Here is a 27163-nt window from a genome sequence, read left to right on the forward strand (position 1 = left end):
TCAGAGTGAATACACTACAATGACACACACATACACAGATACACACAGCTACATTGTACAGAAGAGAATGGGCCAGTGTCCCTGTAACAACAGGATTGGCTCCCCCTGAGGGCTTCTCTAAATGTGACTTCAAAAAATTGAGTGGCCTGAATTTTACAATCCTATGATAGCAAAGATTTTCTCATGAGGATCATGAAACATCATTAAATGTGTTAGTTAGCTAAGCTTAAGCTTAATAAAACAAGGCTCAATCAACATTAAAAGAATAACAAGCAAGGTGGCATTACTGCAAGTAAAATTTAACAAATTAAATAAAAATATTCCCCAAATAACAATTTCAGACAGATTCCAGCATCAGATTTTAAAAACAGTGGTGGTGATGAAAACTAAACTATTCATTATAAATGACTGCAGACCACCCACCTTCACCACTTTCCTTTTTGAGTCTATATGTGTTAGTGTGTGCCCATTCGGTCATTTCTGCGGCTCATTTCTTTCACCTCCATACTTCACTGTGCATTTACATTTGCATTTATGGCATTTAGCATTTATCCAAAGTGACTTACAACTGTGACAGTATACATGGCCCAACAGTGGCAACCTGGCAGTGGTGCTGCTTGAACCAGCAACTTTCTGATCACTAGTCCACTACCTCAACCACTGAGCTACCTCTGTATGATGTTCTTGGTGTCATTCACATACGTGAATGCAATTGAAAGTAATGTAATTGTGTTGTACACATGTATATGCCGCATCCAGGCCTGCCACATTACCCTATCAAAGTACTTTCTGAAACTGCCCACGTTCCATTCAAAGTGATGTTTGCCTTTAAAGCCAATAATGGACACACCTAAGCACTGTTCTTTACCTCATATCCTTCGAGCAACAAGTCTGGCTCAACTTAATCTACCCCTGAGTAATCAAGGAAGACAGGCAACAATGATATTCTACTGTACATTGAAGTATTCAAGCAGGGGTGGAATAAACTTATCTTGCATTTAGCAAATGACAACTAAAGACTAAAATACTAAAAAGTACTAAACACTTGAATGAAAACTAAATAAGTTGCTTTGGATGGGAACATCTTCTAAATGCTATACATGTATATGTATATAGGGCAATTAAGGTATATTCTCCCTAATCTTTCAATTACAGAAAAAAACAAACATTGCAGAAAAAAATGAATCCCAAAGCTTACATAACAAATCTTTTACAACTGTGTGCAAACTTTTGACTTCATTTGTTAAAAAAGTAATGTTGGGATGTTTGGATTCTCCAACAACCTGTTGATGCGCCAGGATACACTGGAGTGGGTGGGCGCTAGGACCCTGTCAGACGCGCGCACCAAGAACCCGTCCAAGTGCTCGCGCTGGAAAGCAGCCGAGAAGCGTCATGACAACGAATTAGAGCCGTAACGGATTGAATACAACAATAACACAGAGCAGAAATAATTATAAAAGCCGCTTTATATTCTACTATTACACTGAATTAAAAACGTGTTAAAGCTGCGTTTCATCTGAAGATGTGAATAATGTATCATTACCGGGGCTACAGCGGATAAAGCAACATCCACAGCGTCTCCTTTACTCTGCAGCACATTGATATGTAAGTGAATCATTAAACACGAACACATATGAATCTTTTAAACTGCTCGTGTCTGCTTCTGTTACTGCTTAGTTTGCTTCACAGCGGTTCCATCACGGTTCATGTCGATAAAACCTGCATTACACTTAGTAAGCGTCAGGTTTTGCAGTAAATAAACCGGTATTGCAAAACGTTACATGAGCTTTAATCGCCTTATTTTGTTTAGATTTATTTTGTAACGGTTCTGTCAGGTTACATGCTCGCGAACGCCTGTGTAAGTGAGTGCGCCGAATCGGTTCTTTTTCTGACGGCTTATTCAGTTGAACCGATTCTCAAGCTTAAATGAATAGAAAGTTTTACACTTACATTTTCGGCATTTAGCAGAAATTTTATCCAAAGCGACTTACAGTACTGTGACAGCATATTGTCTAAGCAATTGAAGGTTAAGGGCCTTGCTTAAGGGCCCAACAGTGAAAACCTGGTAGTGGTGGGACATGAACCAGTGACCTTTCGATTACTATTCCAGTACCTTAACCACTAGGCTACAACTGCCAAGTTGTCTCTAAATGACCTTTTCGTTTCATTTGATTTCATTTGATTTTATTGTATGTTTACTAACCTATTTGGTGTGGTCACGGACAGAAGCCGATAGTACCATATGGACATGGCACCAGTTTCTCGAAGGGCATCATACACAATATGCTTTAAATTGGTGTCATGTAGTAATGATGCATTTATTTACATTAAAAGACATGGTACATAACACTGTAATAGACCTAAAAGCATTTAATTGGTTCTCACTACCTTCTAGGACCTTGATCTCTAATAGTGCATTTAGACAAATAATAAGTCTTTACAGATGTCTGACTTCAACTAATTTCCAGGTCATGTGCTGATAAGTGTAGGTGTTAAAAATTTGCGCAGGAATCAACTCATAATTAACTGAAAGTATTATTAGCTTTAGGGCATTGATAGCTCAGTGTGATGGAAAGTAATGTAACTGTTTTGTACGCATGTATATGCCGCACACAGGCCTGCCACATTACCCTCACTGGCTTAAACATTGTTTTCACATACATTTAGGAGCAACTTGAAGTTGCCTGTCCACGTTTACATTAAGATGTGAAAGAAAACCCACACAGACACAAGGAGAACACACCAAACTCTCAAACATCACTGACTGTTGGTGAGAAATAAACCCAGCACCCATGATTCCAGGGATCAGCTGGCATGGTGGTGCAGTTAATACGTTAGGTCCTACACAGCACCAGGGTTTGCTTGGGGAGTAAGTCTAGGTTAAGTTTGCTACTGTTCATTACACTTTGATTCTTAGAATTTAAGGGATTGTAAAAACACAAAATGTAATTTTGAGAGTGCTCCCAACACATTAATGATTTTAATTTCAACAGAAACTTGAAGCATTGTGAATTTAGGTAGTACATTTAGCTTCAATAAGTACAAACATACTTTACTAACAGTGAACATCAAGTACCTAAAATTAAAGCTACTTTTAGATGTCCCATTGATTTATCCTTTATTTTCGAAAGCACTTTATCCTGATCAGAATTCGGAACTTCTTAGCTGGGAACAAGGTACAAGAAAATAAACTAGAGTTTTAAAATATAATAAAAATACAAATGTATGTATTGTGACGGCGTTTTAGACTTTAAATCTAAATGAATCTGTTCATCTGTTTAAAGTATACTGTAGAAATATTTCTGGAGGTTTCCTCTAGAGGGGAATCAAATACTTCAAAACTCGCATAGTTCGATTCACTTAACAAGTCTGGTTCAGGAGAATCGATTCAATAAAGTGAGTCGTAGCGGAGTTCAGTAGTGACTCATAACAGCACCTCCCTTCTACCCACGCGCCACACAGCTGAGCCTGCAGGTACCTCTACTTCTTCATCATGCTTTTGGGTTAACTTCTTTACAATGCATGCAGGTCCATCAGTGAGACCCTCGTAACATTGTAAAATTGAAGATGGTTTGCCAAACATTGATGCATAATGCTTTAAAAGTTTTGGCAACAGTGGCTTGCAACAAAGTACTAATTTTATTTATTTATGGTGTCTAAATACGTCATCCTTTATAACTTTTTTGTCTTTTTTTGGTATTTATAAGTGAAAAGTCAAAAGACACTGTAAAATTTGCAGTGAATATATGCAGTGAAAAACAAAAGTAGTTGAATACTAACCAGTAAGTTGAACGTTTTTTGCTTTGTACACTATGGCCTTAAAAGTAATTGTTTCTGTTTGGCTGGCAGATGTGCATTATTTGTATATAAAAGGATATTTTAAAGGAGACTTTTTTGCTAGACACAGCACAGAACAGAACAGAACAGAACAGAACAAATGCCCAGAAATGTTTTTGTTTAAATGATGGAGTAGAGGAATTATAAGAATTCTTATCATTTTCCTGTTAGCAGCTTGTGGAAAGGAGATAACGTTTTACTGTTGGTGTTCCAAGAGCTAATGTTCTTGCATGGAAACTAAACATTCTCCATGTCTAGACCTACCCACTTTAGATGTTTAATTCATTCATTTATTCATTTATTTCTACTAACAAGTTCATCCTGGATTCAATGCCACTCGAAAAATTGGGCACGAGGCGTAAAGACACCCTAGATAGGGCACCAATCCATTTCCAAGCAACATTTTACAAACATTTACTTGTTCATCCGTTCACTCATTTACTCACTCGCACACTAACTCATTCACTCACCATACTGTTCAATTTTCTAATTTCTGCTTAAATACTGGGTATTTAGTTTCTTACACATTGTATTATGTTTGCTTGTATAAGGTATATGGACACTAAAACATCACATCCCTATGTGCTAGATATGCTAGTTTGTTGTGCATCACATCCAAACCATAGTAACCATAACATCAATCTGATAATGTATAATTAATGGTATTTTATTAATGGTGCCAGTGCAGGTTTTTAACACCAGACTATTACTTTATATTACTAAAAGATCAGTTGGAATAACAAATACATGAATCATACATGAATGGGGTTTCACTCCTTATGTCTGTTGAAAAGAGTGACCCTTCGAGCACTGAAAAAGATGCTGTATACACGACTTCCTGTGTTTAATATTTTGTGTCTGCAAATATTCAGATGAATGCATAAAAAAAGTTTAAATGATCGTTTATCTAAACACTCAAATAACATTCATAGTTATTTAATGAAAAAATTGGCAGTACTGTGCTGTAGCAAAGTACCAAGTATATACCTAAGAGAGGGGGGGGGAGTCTACCTTGGCTTGCAGTGCTGCAATGCTCTTTGGGTAATTATCTCAGCTCTGCCCGCTGTGCCCATCCACAGGAGTCAAAGGTCGAGATTGTGTCTCCATCTGCTGAGGAATAGTTCTCCCTCAGAAACAGTAAGACTCTGTAAAGTTGAAGTCAAAAGTTTACATACACTTGTAAGGAACATGTATGTCAAGGCAGTCTTGTGATTCTAATGATAATGTTCTTTTTTGTGTGACAGAAGTTTTTTTTTTTTCAAAAATATGCTACACGGTAACTAAGATTATTAATTTGGTGGTGTAGAAAGTTGTATGATGTGTAATTTTGTGGCATGACCTCCTTATTTCTTGTTGAGATTTACTAGCAGCATTACCTTACATTTTCTTACAAAAACGTGTGATGTTTGTTATTATAAAGAGTTAAATTCATTGTATTCTGGTTTTCTGGTTTTATTTAGACCATAATCAAAGTAGAGTGTCAGAAAGAGAGAAAAAGTAAATTGATTTTTCCTTCTTTTTGTGCTCGTGGGACATAATGCATAGCAGTGATCAATAAAACGAGTGATTATAAGCGTAGTCATAATAGTCCTGGTAGTCATAACAGTAATAATAACCTTAAACATGGAAAAAGGTTGAGAAGCCCTGCTGAGCACCAAACTGCACAATGCACAGTGGGTGAGTTAAACTAGCCTCACTTAACACTACTGCACTGTAAAAATCACTTGGCAATTTAAGTTGCCAAAAAAAGCAGGAGGATACACAATATGCCCAATATCTTCTAGCCACACCCATTGCTAACAGGCATATACATTTAATTATATGCTTCCAACATTGTGGCAGCATTTTGGAGAAGGAGCTTTTGTACACAAACACTCATAAAGACATGGTTTGGAAGAACTCCAGAAGCCTGCGCAGAGCTTTGCCCCAAACTCCACTAAAAACTTCTCAGATGAACTGTAATGATTGTTTATGAAGCCAGGCGGTGTTAGACCTGGCTCTCAACACTTGCTTTGGCTACTGAGTGGAAACTTTTCCAGCAAAGTAATGGCTGTTAAAGCTACAAAAAGTGGGGTACCTCCATATTAATGCCTAAGGTTTAGGAAAGGGGTGTCCAAGAAGCAGGTCATATAGTGTTAAATAATAAAAATAAATTCCCCTACAACACAATTCAACATAATTTAGATCAATTATATTTAGTATCAGCCTCTTTAAGAGGTGTACAGGGTTAACAAGGTTAAACCTTGGCTTTAAAAGATGCCTAAATCTAGAATCTTAAGCATAATTAACAGTTTGTTGTTCTTAATAATTGATGTTTCTTAACTGTGGGACAGATTGTTTTTCTTGTCACCCGAGAAATTGCTGAAATTAACATTAAATCACAATTCTAATGCAGATAATTGTCTAATTTAGTGTTGCAGAACACAAATCCTTCACCACTGTTATGTTGTTTGTGTTCTCGGGGCTGTGTGTGTATGGACAGACAACTTAATTGCTGGTTCTAAATAATTAATGACACTCAAGGAGCCTCAGCTAGTCTTATATTATTGGATTTTGTCTGGTAAAGCAACATTAAAACTTATATATTCGATAGCAAAACCAGAGGTAACATGATGCATTTCTAGTTTAGTTGTGCCTTTAGTTCCAATTTTAGCCAAGTACATCTGAACATTACTTCCATCTGCATTTGCTGAGCATCTCATTTCAGAACCTGTGAATTTGGCTCATAATAGCCTTTATGAAAGACGGTGAATCACATCCATTCAGTTTTATAAGTTTGGATACTGGGTGTTGGGTGACAAGCAGTCAAGGTTGATTTTATTATAGCCTTCATGGACTTGTACAAAACTAGTAAAAAAAAAGTGACCACATTCCAAACTATGTGTGCAGATACTTTTGTATTTTTAACTTCTAATATATTAATTCATCCAACTGATTTCATACACCTGTTAGCAATAAGTGTGACTAAGACAGCTGAACATAACGATTAGGATGGGTGCCAACATAATGCATTTTTTGTTAAGTAACAATTACAGTGCTCTTTCTATACAGTGCTAGCAGGCACAACTACAACAGATGATTCATTAGCCTTGATTAGTCAAACACACACACACACACACACACAATGCTGAGTATTTAAATGTCACACGTAAACCAATGCTTTAATGGGTTCCTCAACCAGCTATACAAACAATAATGCAGCAATAATAAAGTATGTGTATGCACATTCTAATGACTGCTTTTGGGTGTTATAGCAACATCCAGGTATACAGTCAATTAGAAAAAAAATTTTTGCCCATGGTTTTGGAATGGGATGTCTAACAAACTCATGGTCAGGTGTCCACATACTTTTAGCCATATTGGGTAAGTATTCAGATCACACAAATTAATAACATCAGTATGTTGTCGCAAGGCCGTTGGTAGTTACAGCTTTACTGCATCTAGAGTGATAAATAATTAGCTTTTTGCAGCATTGTGTTTCAATTCTGTCTCGTCCTATACAGTCTTTAATTCCATAAGCTTACGAGGTATCATTTCCTTACTTATCTACATTTTATGTAACTGACATTACAGTGTTAAACTATGAATGTAAATAATACAGACAGTAATTCTGTCCAGGCTACAGTGTGTGGAAATTGTAAGCATTGTAAAGCTGTTAATGTGTAACCATAGCAACTGCCATGTACAATTAGGTTGACGTGGGGGACCTAAAGAAAAAAAAATAAGGCGACTCTTTTTATATCGTTGCCACATTAAAGATCTGGTAGCTCAGTGGGTAGTGGTAGCTCAGTGGTTAAAGTACTGGACTAGCAATCAGAGGTTGTCGGTTCAAGCCCCACCAACAACAGGTTGCCACTGTGGGGTTCCTGAGCAAAGCTCTTAAACCTTAATAGCTCAGATAGCATTAGGTCATGATTGTAAGTCGCTTTGGATAGAGGAGTCCGCTAAATGCTGCAAATGTAAATGAAACAGGACTCTATTTAGTGTTGTGTGACATTTCCCTTACCTATGATAGTTACAGCTGATACACGATATTCTTGTGACATATTAATATTGGCCAATAAAATCACAAGCCATTTGACATATTGCTCCGGCCTAGATATATAAATATATGATGTAGCGTAAGAGCACTCATAGTTCTATTATTCTGTCAGGCACTTTACTGTAATGTGATTCACATTATTGCGGATGTTTCAGACCCACTTCTGCATGAGATATGATATTACACTAAATGGCCACTTTAATAGAACCACCTACCTTGAGCCTACACTAACAAACCATTTTATCAAAACACCTACCATATATGCACATTGTAGGTGTACAGTTACTAACTGCAGCACATCCAGTTGGCACACTTTTTTATAGTTTCCAGCTCTGGCTCTTTATCATTGTCAGATTCTGACCATTTGGTACAGTTAACTGGATCGTTTTATGTAAATGTATTTGCATTTGTATTTTTAATCCAGCTTTAACGCTAAGGTTTAAGCAAAATTAGACAAAACTGATGCAAAATTTGCAGTTGCAAATTGGACATCTGTGGTAAAATCTCAAAACAATAACTGAACATACAGCAGAATGCAATTTCAGACACAGTCATCAAGGCTGTGTACTTCCAACAAAAAGCTAGCATAAAAACTCATTTACAAAAATATTTTTAATTGCACATTTTAATCATGATCCACATGTCACTGTTAATAAACTATATGGCCAAAATATGGCCTGGTGTGGACCTGTTCATGAGATTGGATATTTTATGCTGTGCAGCCACTGTTGGGCCCTTGAGCAAGGCCCTTAACCCTGTCTGCTCCAGGGGCGCCATACAATGGCTGACCCTGCGCTCTAACCCCAGCTTCCAAACAAGCTGGGATATGCGGACAAAGAATTTTGTTGTACTGAACTCATGTTATGTATATATGACAAATAAAGGCATTCTTCTTATGAGCATTAAATGGAGCTGGTCCCTCCTTTGTGGTTTATACCACCTCTACTATTTTCAGAGGGCTTTCCACAAGATTTTGTAGTGTCTTTATAGAAATGTCTGTGCCCATTTAGTCAAATGAGCATTTGTGAGGTCATGTACCAATGTTGGATAAGAAGACCTTGTTTTTAATCTCTGGGAAGACCAACCTTTATTTTTGTCTAAAAATTAGCCTGTTTTACTGTTACTACCTTATAAAACACAATTTGAATGTTTTTTAGTTTTTTTTTCACATTGTGTCATTAGGTTGGTGATTTGTTTAGGATTTTTATTAAATTACTGGCAGGAAAACAGGCCATCAGGCTCCTCATTTCCACAATAGACCTGGTCTGGATCATTCTTTAGAAAACAAAAATTTCCTGAGAAATTCTTAAACCATCTATAATGCTGGTTTTGTGATTGTTCGTTCTGATTTTATTCCATTGTATTTATTCTTAAATGATAAATGAGTTTTGGTGAAAGATAAATTATTTCAGAAATGTTGCTTTTTTGTTTAAAAAAAAACAACAACTTTTATTTGAGCTTCTGACTCACACTCATGCACCCCGGGTTACACCTTAAGCTTACAAAGTACAGCACAAGCTATACACTCCACAACCAATCACAGTGTGAAGTTATCTGTAGTCTACATACACACACTCCTGATTATGCTTATCTTGAGGGAACCAGTGTGTGTGTGTGTGTGTTTTAATTTCTGTGGGTATTGAAAGTCCAGACAATGACAGAAAAGTAGTAATATTTCAGCATTCTGGTAATCCTAATTACAAAATGCTGATATCTTAGCCACACAGGTGTTAAACGGTGTATAATATACATTCAGTTAAATCATTTATATGCTCTTAGTTTTTACGAAATGTCCTTTTTCTTTTCCAGTACGATGGTGCTGCTTTATTGCATTTTTAAAAAGTGTCCCAGTTTTTCTGGAAATGGGGTTTGTTATTGCACTAACTGGTAAGGCATGGTTAAGGTTATGGTAGGTCCCGCTCATTAAGAGTGTTAGTTAGGAATGCGCCCTGGACAGGGTTCTAATCCACACAAACATTTACAGGCTCATCTCCACCTCGGGGCAATTTAGAAAACATGTAAACAACTTACAGATTGTGACCAGAGTGAAGGCTCAAACCTAGGTCCCTAGAGCTCGTAATGCTCGGTGGCACCAACACCTCCGCAGCACACGTGATTCAGTGTGGTTGGACACTGTATTACTTAAACCAAATGTGCTCGCAGTGTCGTTTGACAAATGCTTGGGTGTGTTGGTAAAATTACACATGCAAGGGTGTGACGAGGACAGGTTTTAAACAGCTAAGCTAACAATGACACAGTGGCAAACATCTTGTATTTGTAGTTTTAATCCATAAGGATGTGGGTTTGAAATGACCCTTCATGCTGAACTTATAAATTGGGACTAATTGAAAATTGGGCAAAGTAAGTATAAAAAGAGTATTTCCCAGCATAACTGTGCCACTTTAAGACATGATTTAACATCAGAGTCCTGTCCTCAATCCCACTGAACAGCGTTCACATGATTTGGAACACTGATTGTAAGCATGCCCTTGTCCTAACACATGCTCTTACTGATTGGACACAAAATCCCACAGACACACAACATAATATTGTGGAAAGCCATCCCAGAAGACTGGAGGCTCTAATAGCAATGATAGAGTAGGTCATGGTTTTGGAATAGGTTGTTTAACAAACTTGTATTCAGGTGTCCACATTCTTTTGGCTATATCATGTATTAAGCATTAGCCCCTGACCTAACAAATGCTCATTTGATTGAATGGACATAAATTTCCACAGACACACATCAAAATATTGTGGAAAGCCCTCCCAGAAGAGTGGAAGCTCTAATAGCGATGATAGGGGAGGCCATGGTTGTCTTAACCCTAATGTCTTAATTTTCTGTAGTCACTATTCCTGTTGAGACAACCAGTTAAGCAACCTGTGTAATTAAAGCTTCTGCTAGTCAATGAACCATTTTTAAAGTCAGTTATATATTTTAAATGGATATGAGAAATATTTAGACACCACATGAATAACATTAATTTTGTTAGTTTTAAAGTCATCAGTTATAGTTACCCTCGGAGGAAGAGAAGGTTGGATAGGGGTTCTTTCCCCATTTCTGCTGCAATTGCAGAACCTACTGTTTAGGTGTAAGAGATATGACTGGTAGAGGTCAACATTGGAAATTAGATTGGAATCCACATTCTTTTGGCTATGTCATTAATGAAGCTGTTAAGCATAGTTTTAAGCCTATGTCTTCATTTTCTGTAGTCACTATTCCTGTTGAGACAACCAGTTAAGCAACCGGAGTAATTAAAGCTTCTGCTACTCAATGAACCATTTCAGTCAGTTGAATGAAGTCAGTTATATATTTTAAATGAATAGCATTTGTTTTTTGTTAGTTTTAAAGTCATCAGTTACAGTTACTTGTCTGAGGGAGGGAAGGTTGAATAGGGGTTCTTTCTCCATTGTCACTGCAATTGCAACACCTACTGTTTAGGTGTAAGAAGTATGATATTGGAAAGTAGATTGGAAGAGAAAAGAGGAAAATGCAGCAACAGCAGCAAAGAATGAATAAAAAAATAAAAAAATAAATAAAAGTAGTGGCTCAGTGTAAAGAAGCAGGGATGGATGTGCTAGTGTGTGGCCGTCCTCTGTCAGCCGGTGTGGTGGATGTAGTAGAGAAATTGCAACAGTTATTTGAAAAGGAATAAATTAGTAAAAAGGGTATAAAAGAATTCATTTGGTAAAATACTTGTCCCCCATATGCTCTGACTCTTGATAACTCATCATAATAGAAATCATGATAATTCACTTCCAGTACTGGACTAGCAATCATGAGGTTGCTGGTTCAGGTCCCACCATCGCCAAGTTGCCATGGTTGGGACCCTGAACAAGGCCCTTAACCCTCAATTGCTTGCATCATATTCAGTGATAATTGTGAGTCACTTTGGATAAAAGTGTCTGCTAAATGCCCAAATATAAATGTAGAGATGCTGATTGTAGGAGGAAGCTTTTTGAAGCCATTGCTATTTTCTACTCTGACATTAGATGAATTCCAGCCCTCATGTTGTTGGTAAAAATGAAAACCCACACACAGACTTAGAGAGACTTGCCTCAGGCTTGCCTCAAGCTTTTTGGAGGACGACAGATACAATAAATCTCTACTCTAAGAGTTAAAGAACCGTCATCCAGTTAAAACACAACCACACACACACACACACACACACACACACACAGGCTAACCTCGTGGGCTTGTCTTAAGCAGGGGTGTGTTTTGGCTGGTGCTAAGCTACTCAAACGCTTCTACAGCTACTTTTCATCCATCCAAAGCTAGAAGAAAAGACAAGACACACAGGTAAGTTTTTGATCTACGTATATTGGATTAACCAGAAGATTGGCAGTGATATGGATCAGAACGACCTTGCATATTTTTATATACACGCATAAGAGAAATATGTTTCAGAAGTGAGTGTGTGCAGGTTAATCGCTCTGGTAGGAATGTGATCACACCCTTTTAACAAGTTGCAACTGTTTGCTTTTATTATTTCCTCCTAAGAAAATGTTTATCTTTAAAGGTAGGGAAAAGTACTTTGTATGGCAGAATTAGTCATTTGTATATTTTTTTTAATTAAACTTTTATTATTTTCAGAGATTTGTTATTGCTGAACAAGCTGATAGGTGTCCACATACTTTTAGCTTCATGAAGTATGTGTATACTAAACCATAATAGTGCATAGAATATAAGTACTATGTATGTATTTCAGAAGCTTTAGTGGATTAAAAGTTTACAGTGTCACTCAGAACGGCATGTGATGACAATAATGCTGCAAGCAAACTGTGAATAGGCAATTCAACCTTAAACCAGTATAATAGGATTTTTGTCTTCTCAAAGAATAGTGACAGGCTGAAAAGTCATTATTACAAGGCTAAATAATATACTAAACTGCTGGATTAAGTCAATTATATTTCTTTTTTATCAACTGCTGTATCCTGGTAAGGCTCACAGCAGGTTCTGTTCCACCAGGAAACACTGGGTGCAGGGTGGGAATACCCTGAATGGGCAACAATACGTCTCAGGGCTTTGGCCATTCCGCCTCAGAGATAACCAGTCATGTCTGTTTAGATGCCCGGCTAGCTGTGGTGGGTTAGCGTAATAGACCGCTGCACCACTCGAGCAAAGTCATCACACCCATAAAATTGTTCATAACTTGCTTATATAGAGTCAGTTACTGTGAAGATGAAGTTTAATGTCACAAGTGGATCGGAAATGGTTCATGTTAATACATCTTTTCATAGAAAGCTTTCTGATAACCTGTATATAAAAAAAAGCTTTAATAAGAAAGAGTGCTGATGTGGTAACTGGAATTATTTCCAGGATTACTTTCTGTCCATCTCTGTTGTTCATTTCCCTCATTCGTAAAGACATGTGACTCAGCAGCAAGTGTACTGACTGCGCATGGGTTTTTCTTCTCATAGCCAGACAAAAAAGACTGTGTTTATGTGTGTGTATGTGTTTGTGTGTGTTATTTGGGATTGACCCATTTAACTGCTGGCATTAATAACTTTTAGGTCAACTTTCATCTAAAATCCACATCATTTTCTCATGTTACTATTATTTCAGAATTTAAACACTAAGAGCTTAAATCCAGTGTAATCCATTTATTCAAATGTAAGTGATATAATAAATTCTAAAATGTAGTTGTTGTTTTTTTTAAACTAAAAATGGATTCAGACAGTTGTCTACTCACCACTGAAAAGTGTTTTTATAATCATTTATATTTAAAATGAGGAGAACTACAGAAGTATTGAACTACTTTTCCATTTAATATTTAATATACTATACACCATTGAGCCTAAACTTTAGGACCACCTACCTAATATGCCATAGAAACAGCTCTGAACTGCCAAGTCATTTACCCCAAGAGATTTGAAAAGACCTGTGATATCTGGTACCAGGACATTAACAGCAAGTCCTTTGTCTTTTTATAAGCTGGTTAGCAAGTAGGTCCTGGGTTCGACCCCCAGCTGGGGCGGTCCGGGTCCCTTCTGTGTGGAGTTTGCATGTTCTCCCCGTGTCCACGTGGGTTTTCTCCGGGTGCTCCAGTTTCCTCCCACAGTCAAAGACGTGCAAGTGAGGTGAATTGGAGACACTAAATTGTCCAAGACTGTGTTTGATATAACCTTGAACTGATGAATCTTGTGTAATGAGTAACTACCGGTTCTGTCATTGATGTAACCAAAGTGTAAAAACATGACAGTAAAATACTAATAAACAACAACAGCATTATAAGCTGGTTATGAGATGGATAGTCCTACAGGGCTTCTTGATACCATGTCTTCTGTGTGTAAGCTTGCTTCCTTTTTCTGATGTTCAGTTCCAATAACTGCATGCCCAGTAGAGGTAATTTGGATGGTGGACAGTAGTTACCATAGGCAATTTAGCACTTTCATCCTCAGACACAGGAAAGTTTGATAAACATCAGCAAAGCAATTCCTCTTTCAACACATTTGTCTATAGAAATGAATTTCAAAAGTATTGGGGATTATTATTATTATTTTCTGCAAATGAGATAAGCCTTTTGTTAGTCCTGGTTAGCAGTTGCAACTCATTCATGGATGCAATCTTTGCTCAGTGTTCTTCTGATAGTGGAATTATGTATGCTGATCATATCTAAGTCAAACAAATCCTGCTGTTTTATAGATGGTCATCTCAGTTCTCTTGAGACTTTCTGGATGAGTTGTCAATGCGCTCGTGGTAGAATCAGCTCATGACAGCATAGGACAACTGTTATAATAGGTTTATCACTTGCTTATGTTAGTGTCATAAAAGAGAAATAAAATTGGGTATTACTAAGACATTTTGGCCATGATTTTTACCGAGGCCCAGGCAACACAAACAATGCATTAAAACACAAATTGAAATAGACTTAATTAATAAAAAAGGTGGCAATCTGGTCCCACTTTGGTTTACAAGATGTAAAGCCTTCATAAGTGGTGTTTGTGTACAAGTTTATTTTGTGTTTATGTGCCAGTTAAAACCCACCCAAGGGTTGTTCCGTGTTCAAATGTATGACTCATTTATTGACTAAAGTAAACCATATTGATTAAAGCTTTGTGAACCAATTTGTACAGGATTTTGTTAGAATCATTGTGTAGGACAAAACATGAGTTGTCTTATTTACATATAAATGAAGAAATTAATGCTTAAAGGCCAGATGTTTTGTCTATTCAGTGCAGGCACAAAGAACATAATAGCTTAAATAGCTTAGCTTTGCTTTGCTTAACTTAATCTGGGTGTTCTTTTGTTCTTTTTTGTTACATACAGCACTTTTTCTAAAAACATGGTCAGGACTTTGTTTTATTGGGAAGTGATTGTATTACTGTATTGAACAGTACACTGATTTACTGTACATGCCTAGCTAATATTATTTGTGCAATTTGTGATTTTATGAATTGTGAATTGCATATTTTAAATTAAAAGATGCAAAGTATGTTAGAAATAGATGTAAAACTTGGATGAATTCGGATAGATCCTGTTTAAGAGTGAGCTGCTGTGAATTTTCTAAACGTTCTATTGTCTACATTTGCTAGCTGAATGTTTAGTCTTCAGTGGCATTTCTGAGGCTTGGTTATCTGTATTCTGTCAACATCTAAAGTCAGGGTCAGATGTGAATATACATGGTTTAGATAGGAGGTGGGTAATCTAGCCAAAATTCTCTATCAGGTCATATTTACAGTAACTATGTCTCACAATAATGGTGGCCAAACTTATGTATAGTGTGTCTGAAGACAAAATGAGATTTCATGTTTGTCTTAATTATGTTATAAAACCTGGAGTAAAAATGGTTGCTTAAAAAGTTTGTTTAATGTTTCTGCCAGCTACACATACTTATTCACAGTTGTTTAAGTTCCCCTTTCATTTAAAGAGAGGTCTTTACATGGTCATTATGTAGTGACATTATATAATGCTTTTTTATATTTATTTACCCTACACACGCTTCTCTTTAACTTTGTCTTCAACTGCTAGAGCAGCTTTGTTAACATTCTTTCCTGACTTTAAAAGTTCACTTTATGTGTCTGATTGGCTAGAATACTTATATTTTATTGCCTATATTGTTGGCAAGCTTAAACCAGTTCCAATCATATTTAATTCAAGTCCATAATAAACAAAGGACTTTAAGATCCTGCCTTTAGACATGGCAGCACTATAAGTAACATTAGGCTATCAGGGCAGTTGTAGCCTAGTGGTTAAGCTACTGGACTAGTAATCGAAAGGTTGCTGGTTCAGGCACCGTTACTGCCAGGTTGCCACTGTTGGGCCCTTGAGCAAGGCTCGTAACCAGCAATTGCTTAGACAATATACTGTCACAGTACTGTAAGTCGCTTTGTATAAAAGTGTCTGGTAAATGCCGAAAAAGTAAATGAAATTAGGCTAGATGCATAAATGTTTAACAAGGACTGATAACACTTTCTATTTGGTTCTGATGCTCTGTGACCTCCTGATTTCTCTACATGTCACACGTGTATTGTGTTTGAATTTCAAGTAAAAGGTCTGGAATAATTTCTGGAAATAAAACTGATTTTTGTCCTATGAAGTATTGGCACACTTCCTAAAGAAGTGTTTTTTTCAAACAATACACAATGTAATGTGTGTAAATGTTCTTTTTTATTAATGCCGATTAAACAGAGGTGATGTTTTGAGCCTGCTGAAAACAACTTTTTTAAATGTCAGATGATTCTGCAGTCTGCAGTTTGGGTTTATTGAGTTACAGGTTAAGGTCAGCTGCTGAGTTATTGAATTAGCATGTGTGTGTGTGTGTGTGTGTGTGTGGATTTTAAACCTTATAACATGATGTGGCTTTCTATATAGGTGATCAAATCAACAAGTGTTGTTTTAATAAAGCAGATTTAATGCAGGTTTTATTCTGATGCTGACTGCACACAGCAGCTGCATGTTGCTTACTTGTCTAATGCTGATAGATGCATTCCATCTGCATTATCATTTAATAAGCAATGTTAGCATCTGTTATAGCATTTTGGTAGTAATTTATTCCTTTAAGCTTTTGTTTCCTTCACTGCTTGGTCCCTGTGTAACATCGACCTCTCACCGTGTTGTTAACCTTTCTCCTCCCCCTCAGCTCGGCCTTTCCCTACTACAGATGTTTGCTCGGCCCCTGTAGAGACATCCAGGTACCATACTGTGTGTGCGTGAAAGTGAGAGAGAGAGAGTAGGAAGAATATCAGAAAATTTTCTGAAATGGAAAGGTTATAGGGCTCAGCATTTGTATTTATGTGATATTTCACCCATCACCCAGCAGTGCCAATGTTTAAGATTACTGCATTAAAGCAACTGGCATTCTCTTATCAGATTCATTAATGACTAATAATTACATGATAATGATTTTTTACCTATTTTAAAAGTTATTAGGTGCTCACTGTTTGATGCTCAGTAGATATAGTGATTGGTAAAGTGCAATGAATACATTTGTAAATTTAGTTGCATAAGCTTGAATCTGATCATAAACTGGGCGTATACAGATTTTACAAAAAAATATATTATTTATTACTTTCATATTTGTTGTACCTATTTGATCAAATTTGTATCTGGTTGGAATGTGTATATAATAACATAAAATAATATTACCATTTTACCAACTGCTTGAGGATCAGGCATGTTGCAAATTTACACTTATCAGAGTTTCATTTTTGGCCCTTTATTGAGACTTTAAAAGCTACCAAAAATAACACATTTATATATCTGCAGAAATACTTTTGGATTTAACTAATTTCTTCAGTGCTTCAATTATATCTGGTGACTTTAAGCAGCTTAATACCATGCCATCATACGATGTTATTTTTCAGCCCTTGATGTTAAACAGTTTTATAAGAAATGCACTTTTTTCCTTGAGAAGTAAATTGACTTAGTAGAAAGAAAATTCAATTGCTTGGTTTTGTTTTTATCTTCTGAAAATTATGAGAGTTAAACCAGTGTATGAATGATGTGTTTTATATTCAGTGAAGTGTGGTCGTTTTAGGTCCTTTAGGTCCTGAAAAATGATGTCTTATGATTCCGATATAAACAGCATGATGTAAACAACAAGAGCTTAGAGCACAGAAAGTGATCCAGGTGATTCCTGGTTTCTTTCTGTAAGCACATGGTTGACTTTGATGGTAAGGACCAAGATAAATAAGATTTATATTTTCAATGGTGCGCTGAACTATTGTATCTGTTTTACGGTCACTTTTGAGTCTTTCTTTCCCAGAATGTCTTGTGCAACAGAATTAACACTGAGATAAATACAGAGTACTGTGTTGTGTCCATTTAGTTAAAAGAGAATATGTGAGATCAGGCACCGGCCCGTAATTGATGTTACAATTTATTCCAAATGCCAGTGTTCTCTGCAGGCCACTAAAGTTTCTTTTACATTTTAGGCATTTAGCAGATGCCTTTATCTAAAGAGACTTACAGTAGTGTGTCAGTATGCAGTCTAAGCAATTGAGGATTAAGGGCTTGCTCAAGGGCCCAACAGCAGCAACCTAGCAGTGGTAAGGCTTGAACCAGCGACCTATTGATTACTAGTCCAGTACCTTAACCACTAGGATACAACTGCTTTTAAGTACCTCAATATGTGCAAATTAATATAAAGATAATTTGCATATGCTTAGTTTACAGATTAGATTTGACTAAATGCAACTTTGATGAAAAGAGCTGTTCTATGTCTAGGTGTGTCTACATACTTTTGACCTTATGGTGTACACTGTCTTCTTACAGATTAGCTAGAACATTGTATTCTTTGAAATGTGCAGATAAGGGTTAATTAGCTTTTAAAGTACAGTACTTGAGGTTCCACATTCTTGAGTTTTACCCACTGATCCACCCTTCTTCAGACATCTTAAGCTTTGTATCATGTGCTCCCATTCCTCACAAACTATGACTGAAAAAGACTTACAACACACCAGGCTGTAATATTTAATCACTAATCTCTCTCCATGTTTCTCTCTCTGTTCTGTCTCTTTTTCTTGCTTTGCTTTTCTCATGAACTCTGCTCTGCGTGACTTTAAGAGTCAGTATGAAGCTTTAATCCCTGCCATGTGACATTTCAAGAGTCAGACTGTGCAATAAGAAATTCTGAACAAAAATATGGCATTAAATGTGGTGGCACAGCAGCAACAATTTTTCTGGTGTAATTTGTCTATATATTTAGATGTAGCCATCTGGATAAATTGCACCCTTTTGATATAGGGTTGACAGTAAAGATTTTGTCCTGACCTTGGTAAGAAAACACTGTTCCATGTACTTTCTTTTATTAATGCAGTAAAACTAGCTCTATTTATATGGGCACAGAGGGAGACTACTTAACTATAATTACTTACAAGAAATCAGGAGGCCGTGCCACAAAGTTACATTGCATGACATTATAGAGCTTTTACGCCACTTAATTAACACTTAGAACATTTGTGAAAATATGCATTCTGATTATTTAGTCACAGAAACAGTGAAATCAATGAAATTCCAATACTGCCAAAATACAAATACTTACAAGTGGATATAAGCTTTCAGACAGCTGTATTACTGCAGCTAGATATTGAGCTTTTTTATTTGTCTGGACTCTATAGGGAAGTGGAAGTCAGGATTACTTATCTCAGTGCTTACTCAAAAATAATTCTGTTAGCTGTGAAGTAGACTTATACAGACCTAAATTGTCTCTATACATAAAATGAGACATGATAATTTTCTTTTGACATCTGGTTTGTAGTCACACATTAAGTGTGTGTAAATACACTAGCATAAAAGTACAGAAAGTTGTATAGGCCACCCAGTCATACATCTGTGAGTACTGTGTGAGTACAGTGTGGTTCTTTACATTGGTTCTTTATCAGCCAAGTGGGCTCAGTTTAAATGCTATACGACTGAGTTCCATTTTTTTTGACAAAAGATTTATTTCCGACAACAAAGGTGTCATTTTACCTTTGTGTTTTGTCTGAGGAAGGAGTGTGGATAGATAAAAGAACAACGTTTAAGAGACAAAGAGGCCCAAAGGACAGTAGGTGTCACTTACTCTTTGTTCTCATGTATTCACCTCGACCAAAAGGTTCACCTAGGGAAGAAAATACAGGAATGAAACCAAGACTGAGTGGCAGTCAATCTCACTTTAGAAATAATTACGGCAAACAAATAAATAAATAAATAGATAGTAATGTAATGAAAAATGATCTTAATTAATTCATTCATTTTGAACAGATTATGAGAAGAACCAGTTCACTGGAAAAGACAGGTGTGCTTGGAAGTGTCGAAGACTGATGGATACTATTAGAAGACCAATGAACGATAAACATTGAATATTACATGCTAATAAGCCGTTAAGAAGCCTGTAGACCCAAACAGAAGAGTTTAGGAGAAACACTATATGGTCTCTATGGGTCAGAATAGACTTGATGTGACTTAATTATATTTATATACACTTAAAACAGTCACTCAAGTGGAGCAGCAGTGTATTATGTTAGTCCACCACTGCTGAGATCTGGATTCAAATCTCAGCGATGCAGGCAGGGCCTCTACACAGACTTGGCCGAAGCCCTGTGAAGGATTGGCACTCTGTCCGGGGTATTTCTGCCCTGCTCTAAGTGTTTCCTGTTAGAAGTGGACCTGCCACAGTCCTGACCGGGATAAAGCATAAAGCAGTTGATAAAAATGAAATGAAACTACTTTATAACCCCAAATAAGCAACTACTTATTAATACCCATGGTTTTGGAATAGTTGGAATGTTTCTTAGTAAAATATGCTAAAATTGTGCATACGAAATCCAGACATTACTGTGGAATGGAGATACTCCAGGGATAATTTAAGAGATACTCCAGTGATAATTAAATTACCTCACATTATCACGTCATGAACCAGGCGGATATCACATTGATGAATTATAATGTGTGTTTATGTTTGTTTTTGTAGGCTAGGCGCGGGCAGCACTATGACTGATGGGGACTACGATTATTTGATTAAACTCCTGGCTCTTGGTGACTCAGGAGTGGGAAAAACAACCTTCCTATACCGCTACACAGACAACAAATTCAACCCCAAATTCATCACCACCGTGGGCATTGACTTTAGGGAAAAGAGAGTGGTGAGTTTGTTTGCCCTTATTATTATATTTTGCCCTTATTTAATATTTTAGCTGGGTCATTAACTAGCTCAGTTAATGAGGCAACTTCAGAAAATCCCAATATGTTTTGTTCTAATCACTTCTTTGTGTGTGTGTGTGTGTGTGTGTGTGTGTGTGTGTTCAGGTGTACAGTACTAACAGCCCTAATGGCACTGCAGGGAAGACATTTAAAGTTCATCTGCAGCTTTGGGACACAGCAGGGCAGGAGAGGTAATACTTTTACATTAATACTACATAATGTGCCCTATTATTTCAGCCTCTTTAACTTCATGATGCTGCTGGAAGTTTTAATATCAATTATTTTAATTATGAACTAAAGGGTTAAAAATGTGTGGTCATCTATCCATGAGCTTGTTGGTTATCCCATTAATCTACGTGTGTGGGTAAATGTATTTATATTTGTATGATTTTATTTATATTATCTCTGTGAATATATCTTTTTGAAAAGGCATTTTTGGAGCGTGACTGTTGACAAGCTGATGACCAGGTGTCCAGATACTTTTTGCTGTATAGTGTAAAAATGATACCAATTGGGACATTTCCCCACACACCATGTTTACAATGTGTGTGAGATAAGTCTTTTATCATTTTTCTTGTTTCAGCTGCTCTCGTATATACAGCTGGGGGCAAAGGAATGTATACACACTTTAAAAATAGAAAAACCTGTTTAAAAGTTAGTTGTTATACTAAATCATTAAGGGATACGTATATCAACCTTTGAACCTCATACTACACATGCCTACCAATATTACGATTCAACTTCAAAAAGTCTGTCAAAGTGTGTACACATTCTTTGATCCTCTCTGTTTATTTGTGGTCACCACAGCCGATTTGTGACTTGGCACAGTTTTTTACACCGAATGGCCCTCCTTTACACCAGATAATTTTATCTGGGCTTGTGGACGGCACAAGTGCATCGCCCTAGGCTGTTTTGGCCGGCCTCCCCCAGACAATAGCAAATCATGTCTATGCAGTCGCCTGACCTGCTGATAGCACCACTGGGTATTCAAACCCTGGATACCAGCAATATTGGGATAGCATCCTTTACTGCTCTGGCACCTGGTCGCTAACAATAATGAAAATTATTTTGTTAATTTTAACCTTGTGCTCTGGCTCTTTGTATTTAAAGATGATGTTTAAATGAATGAATAAGCTTTAATGTAGATGTACGTTATGATTGTTACAGGTTCAGAAGCCTGACTACAGCTTTCTTCAGAGACGCTATGGGATTCCTGCTCATGTTTGACCTGACGAGCCAGCAAAGCTTCCTTAATGTTCGCAACTGGATGAGTCAGTAATTAAAAATTCATTTTAAATATTTGTTATCAATTTGAATACACAATTTCAGCCAATCTAATGCAAGCAATTCAGTGACCATGGTATAACAGTATTACATCATAATCACTAAGTAATAACTATACAGTTCATGTCAATGATGATCTTTAGTGTTCCTCTACTACTGGAATTTGGACATGAACAGAGGAGATAAACTTGTGAACTGTTTGTTTGTATGTGTAGGTCAGCTACAGGCGAATGCGTACTGTGAAAATCCAGACATCGTTCTCATTGGAAACAAAGCGGACCTGCCGGATCAGAGAGAAGTTCAAGAGAAACAAGCTAGAGAACTGGCAGATAAATATGGGTAAGTGTGGGAAATTACTGCTCATTGTTTTTAACTTATCAATTATCGAACACCACTGTTAATCTTATACAAGGTATCACAATACTCTCCATGGCTCGGACGTCAACCCGACTAAACAGCTTGGATGAACTGGAAGTCTGATTTTATGAGGCTTCATGGTCAACATCAGTGCCGAAACTCACAATTGACTGAATGGGCACAAGATTTCTGAATCTTCTGAAAAGCCCTTCCATTTTACATTTACATTTTTTAGCATTTAGCAGACGCTTTTATCCAAAGCGACTTACATTATACAGTCTAAGCAACTGAGGATTAAGGGCCTTGATCTAGGGTCCAACAGTGGCAACTTGGCAGTGGTGGGTTTGCACCAGCAACCTTCTGCTTACTAGTCCAGTACTCTAACTGCTAGGCTACAACTGCCTTTCCAAAACATAAAGGCTGTTATAGTTGCATAAGGAGAAAGTAACTCCAATTGACGTCCATGAGATGTCCAACAAACTCAGAACTAGTCTCAGCACTAGTTGTAAAACTGCTGCTTTAATCACTAGATTAAAACTATAGATAAAAGCAAAGGTAACCGTAATTAACCTGTAATTCAATCCTCATCAGCGAAAGTCTGTAATTACTGGTGTATTCACAGTAAAGCTTCACTCTCCACTGCAGATCTATTGTTATTTAATACATGATTCATCTCCACTGTAATTAAACCCCAACCCTCTAAACCTGCACACGTTCTCTATCATTTCTGGCCAATGAAAAGAATAAACGTCACTATGTGTGGGTTCTTTTTTGGCCATATAACACTCCAGATTTATTATATGGGCAAAAATACAAAAGACACCCCTCCTAATTATTTAGTTCATGTGTTTCAGTAATATCTGTTGCGTATTTGTATATAAACTCAGTGATATAAAGTGAATTATACGCTTCCAAATTTGCGCCAGTGGTTTGGAGAAGGCCCGTTCCTGTTCCAGCTTGACTGTGCACAAAGCAGGGTCTGTAATGACATTCTTTTATACATTTGGTGTGGAGAAACTCCACTGGCTTGTATAGAGCCCATTAAACACATTAGGATGAATTGGAACTCACGTTGTGAGTAAGGCATTACACAAATTCCCCACAGGCACACTCTTAACTCTTGTACACGCTGCTATAGCTGCAGAAATGGTGCCCAACAAGTTCACGGTTAGATAAAGAAATAAATAACATTCCACTTTATCCATGACATACATTTCTGTTTCTCTCTGCAGGATCCCATACTTTGAGACGAGTGCAGCCACGGGGGCAGCGGTAGATAAAGCTGTGGTCACTCTGCTCGACCTTGTGATGAAGAGGATGGAGCAGTGTGTGGATAGACCTGACAAAGCAGACACAGTCAATACAGACGAGACCAAACTCAGCGCTGCGCCGACAAACGAGAAAAAGTGCGCCTGTTAAAAATGGCCTTTTTCTGCCCTCGTGTGGACGGATGTGGTATTACAGCTCAGTTACAGCACTTGCTCGTAAGGTTCGCAAAATGGGATTGATTGTTTTTAATGCATTTAAATTGCATGTATTGTTTGCTAGTACCTTTAATGCATCTGCAAAATGGTTTTTGGGAAACAAGCTTTTTACCATTCCTTCCCTCATAATTGGTGATTTAAACTGTAGGTAATAACAATCTTTTCTTGTGCTAGTTTCTAAAAAGACACGACAGTTTCACAATATATAAAAACACATAAACCAGAGATTCTTAAACTTTATGAATTACATTCTGCACTCACATCACTGCCCACCTTTATTAATAATAATATTTTTTCTCCATTTTTTTCAATTAAATTTAATTCTCCACTGCACTCGGAACAACCACCAAATGGACAACACCCATGCTGGCTTTGGAGGGTCTTGGACTTCTCCCTATGCTCAGCTAATTGGGTCTGTAAAGCACCCAACCAGGCCACGGGCATGGCAGGGATGCTTTAACCCTGGCCTCCACAGTGGAAAAATGGCAAATTGGACTGCTGCTCCACCTGAGCATCCTATTTAATACTTTTTTATTGGCTTCACCAATAATTGGCCATTTTCTAAGAATATGTGATATCTAAATAAAACATACCTACAACTAATAAAAATAACTAATTTAAATATACTGAATTAGATTTATACATCTTCTGTACATTATACATCTGCAAAACAATTATTATTTGGTTCGTATCACTTGTGCCTAGACCCTATTTAAATATTGTTATTTTTCTTTTTTTCTACTATATATAACATTTTTGCTAGTTAACAGGCTTTAATATGATCTTTCCCACTAAAACAACTAGACTAAATGAAACAAAATATTTTTTTCTACAAAATTAATGTATTTATTCTCTGTTAAATGTGACAGATGAACCACTATTAATCATTATATAAATGTAACGTAGTATTAAGTACTCAGGATCATTATTTTGAATGCTGGATTTAGTCTTTCTCTTTATGTTTAGAGTATATTTTAGTACAAGTCTTAGTTAATTACAATAAATGACCTCAGTTGTAAGTGTCGCAAATGAAACACAAACTGAGCAAATGCCAGATACTGATGTTAATAGGTTTAAATGTTCTTATGAGTAGGTAAAGTATTATAGCACAATAGTCAGCCAAATCCATTGACAATTTTGTCAACTCACTCATAACTATGGGACAGTAAGAGCAGCCAATCCACCAATAGCTTGATGTCCAATCGTCTAATGTTGCCATCAAAGCTTAGGTAGCACACAAAATGTATTTGCGTTATATTGACCGTTATGGTGTTTCTAATGATTCTCATGACATGTAAGTATAAACACAGTTTACATTTTTTCTCAAGGTCTTCAGTATTTCTTACTTTGTACAAAACGTGCATCTGAGTTCTTAAAAATGGCTTTCACACTTGATCTCATTGCTGACACTACAATTGCACATATTTTACAGAAGGTATTTTTGGGCGCTCACACACACCGTGTTTTATTTCACTCATGATCTGCTTTGCATTACATTTAAAAAGTGTCATTTAAATAAGTTACTAGAATGATATTGCAGAAAGCATCAGTCACTCAGCAAATTGTTGCGCTTCCTCACTTTGTTCATTATTTAAAAACGCCAACTGAGTGTTCTATAAAAACAGCATTATCGCAGATATTGATATTAAAATAATAACAATAAAAATAAGTTTCATTTGTGTTAATCCAGCCTTTTTCATCCCCAAACAAGTGCCAAAACTGACACATTGTGCCATATTTCAGATATTTAAACTGAGCTCCAGGCCACCTACCTTTTTAACATTGTATTAGCTGTTCAGTAAATGACTAATAAAACACAACAGCTTAATAAACCGTTTTAGTTCCCATCTTTTGTTTAACCCTTTAAAGTTTACATCAAAACATTTTCTCATGTTGTGCCTGTATAGCTTTACTGACCAATGACACTCTGTCCAGTCTAATGTAACAGTTGTGAATGCTTAGATATTTGAATGCAAAAGGATATTAAAATAGTCAGAATTGAGATTAGAGAATGAAGTGTATAACAGATATGTACACAGTATAACAGGTTTCTTGAACTTTTGATTACTTTTAAGAATATTGAGTGTTCTAATGTTACTTATGAATAAAGAAAACATTATTGAGTATTGCACGACTTCAGTTCTCTGTGTCTATAAGTGTAACAGCCTGTTTGCATTTAGAAACCACTATGGTAAAGATGTAGAGCAGTGTGTCATGATTTATGAGTGGGACATTTATTACTATAATGAACTATCTGAGGTTTATTCCTTTCATTGCACTTTTCTGAAATATCCCCACACCGCTCCTCTCTCTCAGCCTCTATTCTCTCTCAGCCTCTATTCTCTCTCTCTCTCTCTCTCTCTCTCTCTCTCTCTCTCTCTCTCAGCCTCTATTCTCTCTCTCTCTCTCTGCCTCTATTCTCTCTCTCAGCCTCTATTCTCTCTCTCTCTCTCTCTCTCAGCCTCTATTCTCTCTCTCTCTCAGCCTCTATTCTCTCTCTCTCTCTCTCAGCCTCTATTCTCTCTCTCTCTCTCTCTCTCTCTCAGCCTCTATTCTCTCTCTCTCTCTCTCTGTTCAGTGGTGCTTTATTGGCATGAATGTAATTAGATACACTGTTGCCAAAGCGGTAAACAATAAACAGGTGTCAATATCTAGCCTACTAGTTCACAGCTGAGATACTGAATAAAACCAAATAACTCATACACCAACTATTATTATTATTATGAAATATATATAATAAAGACTTGTACACTGTGTGTAAGTACACTAACTATACGAAACACATTACAGCTGTGAGTTAATATTCAAGGTAAACACGGTACTTGTTAGCTTAGTCACTAGTGTTAGCTGCTAAGCTAAATAAAGTGATTTCTGTTACTATAAGCGCTCTGTATTTATAACTCTATCATATTAATATTGTAATACATACATTTGTGTCAGATTTCTTGTTTCTGGGTGCTTTGCATTCTCACAGCGTTACCATCATGGTAATCAGTGTAATTCCCCTCGGGATGAATAAAGTATCCATCACCACCA

General features: G+C 36.8%; 1 protein-coding gene and 1 long non-coding RNA gene across 5 annotated transcripts; one reads left to right on the top strand and one right to left on the bottom strand.

Annotated features, from left to right (window-relative positions):
* The first annotated feature begins 1405 nt into the window (after window positions 1–1405).
* On the top strand, window positions 1406–24936 carry rab27b (RAB27B, member RAS oncogene family). Of its 4 annotated transcripts, none has more exons than XM_063011550.1 (6): window positions 1406–1605; window positions 20773–20944; window positions 21108–21193; window positions 22170–22273; window positions 22502–22625; window positions 23876–24936. In XM_063011550.1, coding segments are annotated over exons 1-6 (675 nt in total). In that variant the 5' UTR covers window positions 1406–1603; the 3' UTR covers window positions 24063–24936. The 4 variants fall into 4 exon arrangements, with proteins under 4 accessions (XP_062867620.1, XP_062867619.1, XP_062867622.1 ...); XM_063011549.1 differs by lacking the exon at window positions 1406–1605 and adding an exon at window positions 7152–7200; XM_063011552.1 differs by lacking the exon at window positions 1406–1605 and adding an exon at window positions 16984–17011.
* On the bottom strand, window positions 19812–27163 carry LOC134330423 (uncharacterized). The gene is made up of 3 exons (XR_010015002.1): window positions 27057–27163; window positions 23856–23982; window positions 19812–19920 (listed from the first exon to the last, which is right to left on the bottom strand). It is a non-coding gene; the product is annotated as an uncharacterized LOC134330423 (long non-coding RNA).

The sequence above is a fragment of the Trichomycterus rosablanca genome, chromosome 16 (genome assembly GCF_030014385.1).
Source record: "Trichomycterus rosablanca isolate fTriRos1 chromosome 16, fTriRos1.hap1, whole genome shotgun sequence".
NCBI lineage: Eukaryota > Metazoa > Chordata > Actinopteri > Siluriformes > Trichomycteridae > Trichomycterus > Trichomycterus rosablanca.

Bases quoted from the DNA above. Each gene is read 5' to 3' on its own strand.
- rab27b (XM_063011549.1), top strand. From the start codon at position 7,166: ATGGTCAGGTGTCCACATACTTTTAGCCATATTGG. The intron at 7,201-20,772 runs GTAAGTATTCAG...TTGTTTTTGTAG, and splicing joins CATACTTTTAGCCATATTGG to GCTAGGCGCGGGCAGCACTA. The intron at 22,626-23,875 runs GTAAGTGTGGGA...TTCTCTCTGCAG, and splicing joins GAACTGGCAGATAAATATGG to GATCCCATACTTTGAGACGA.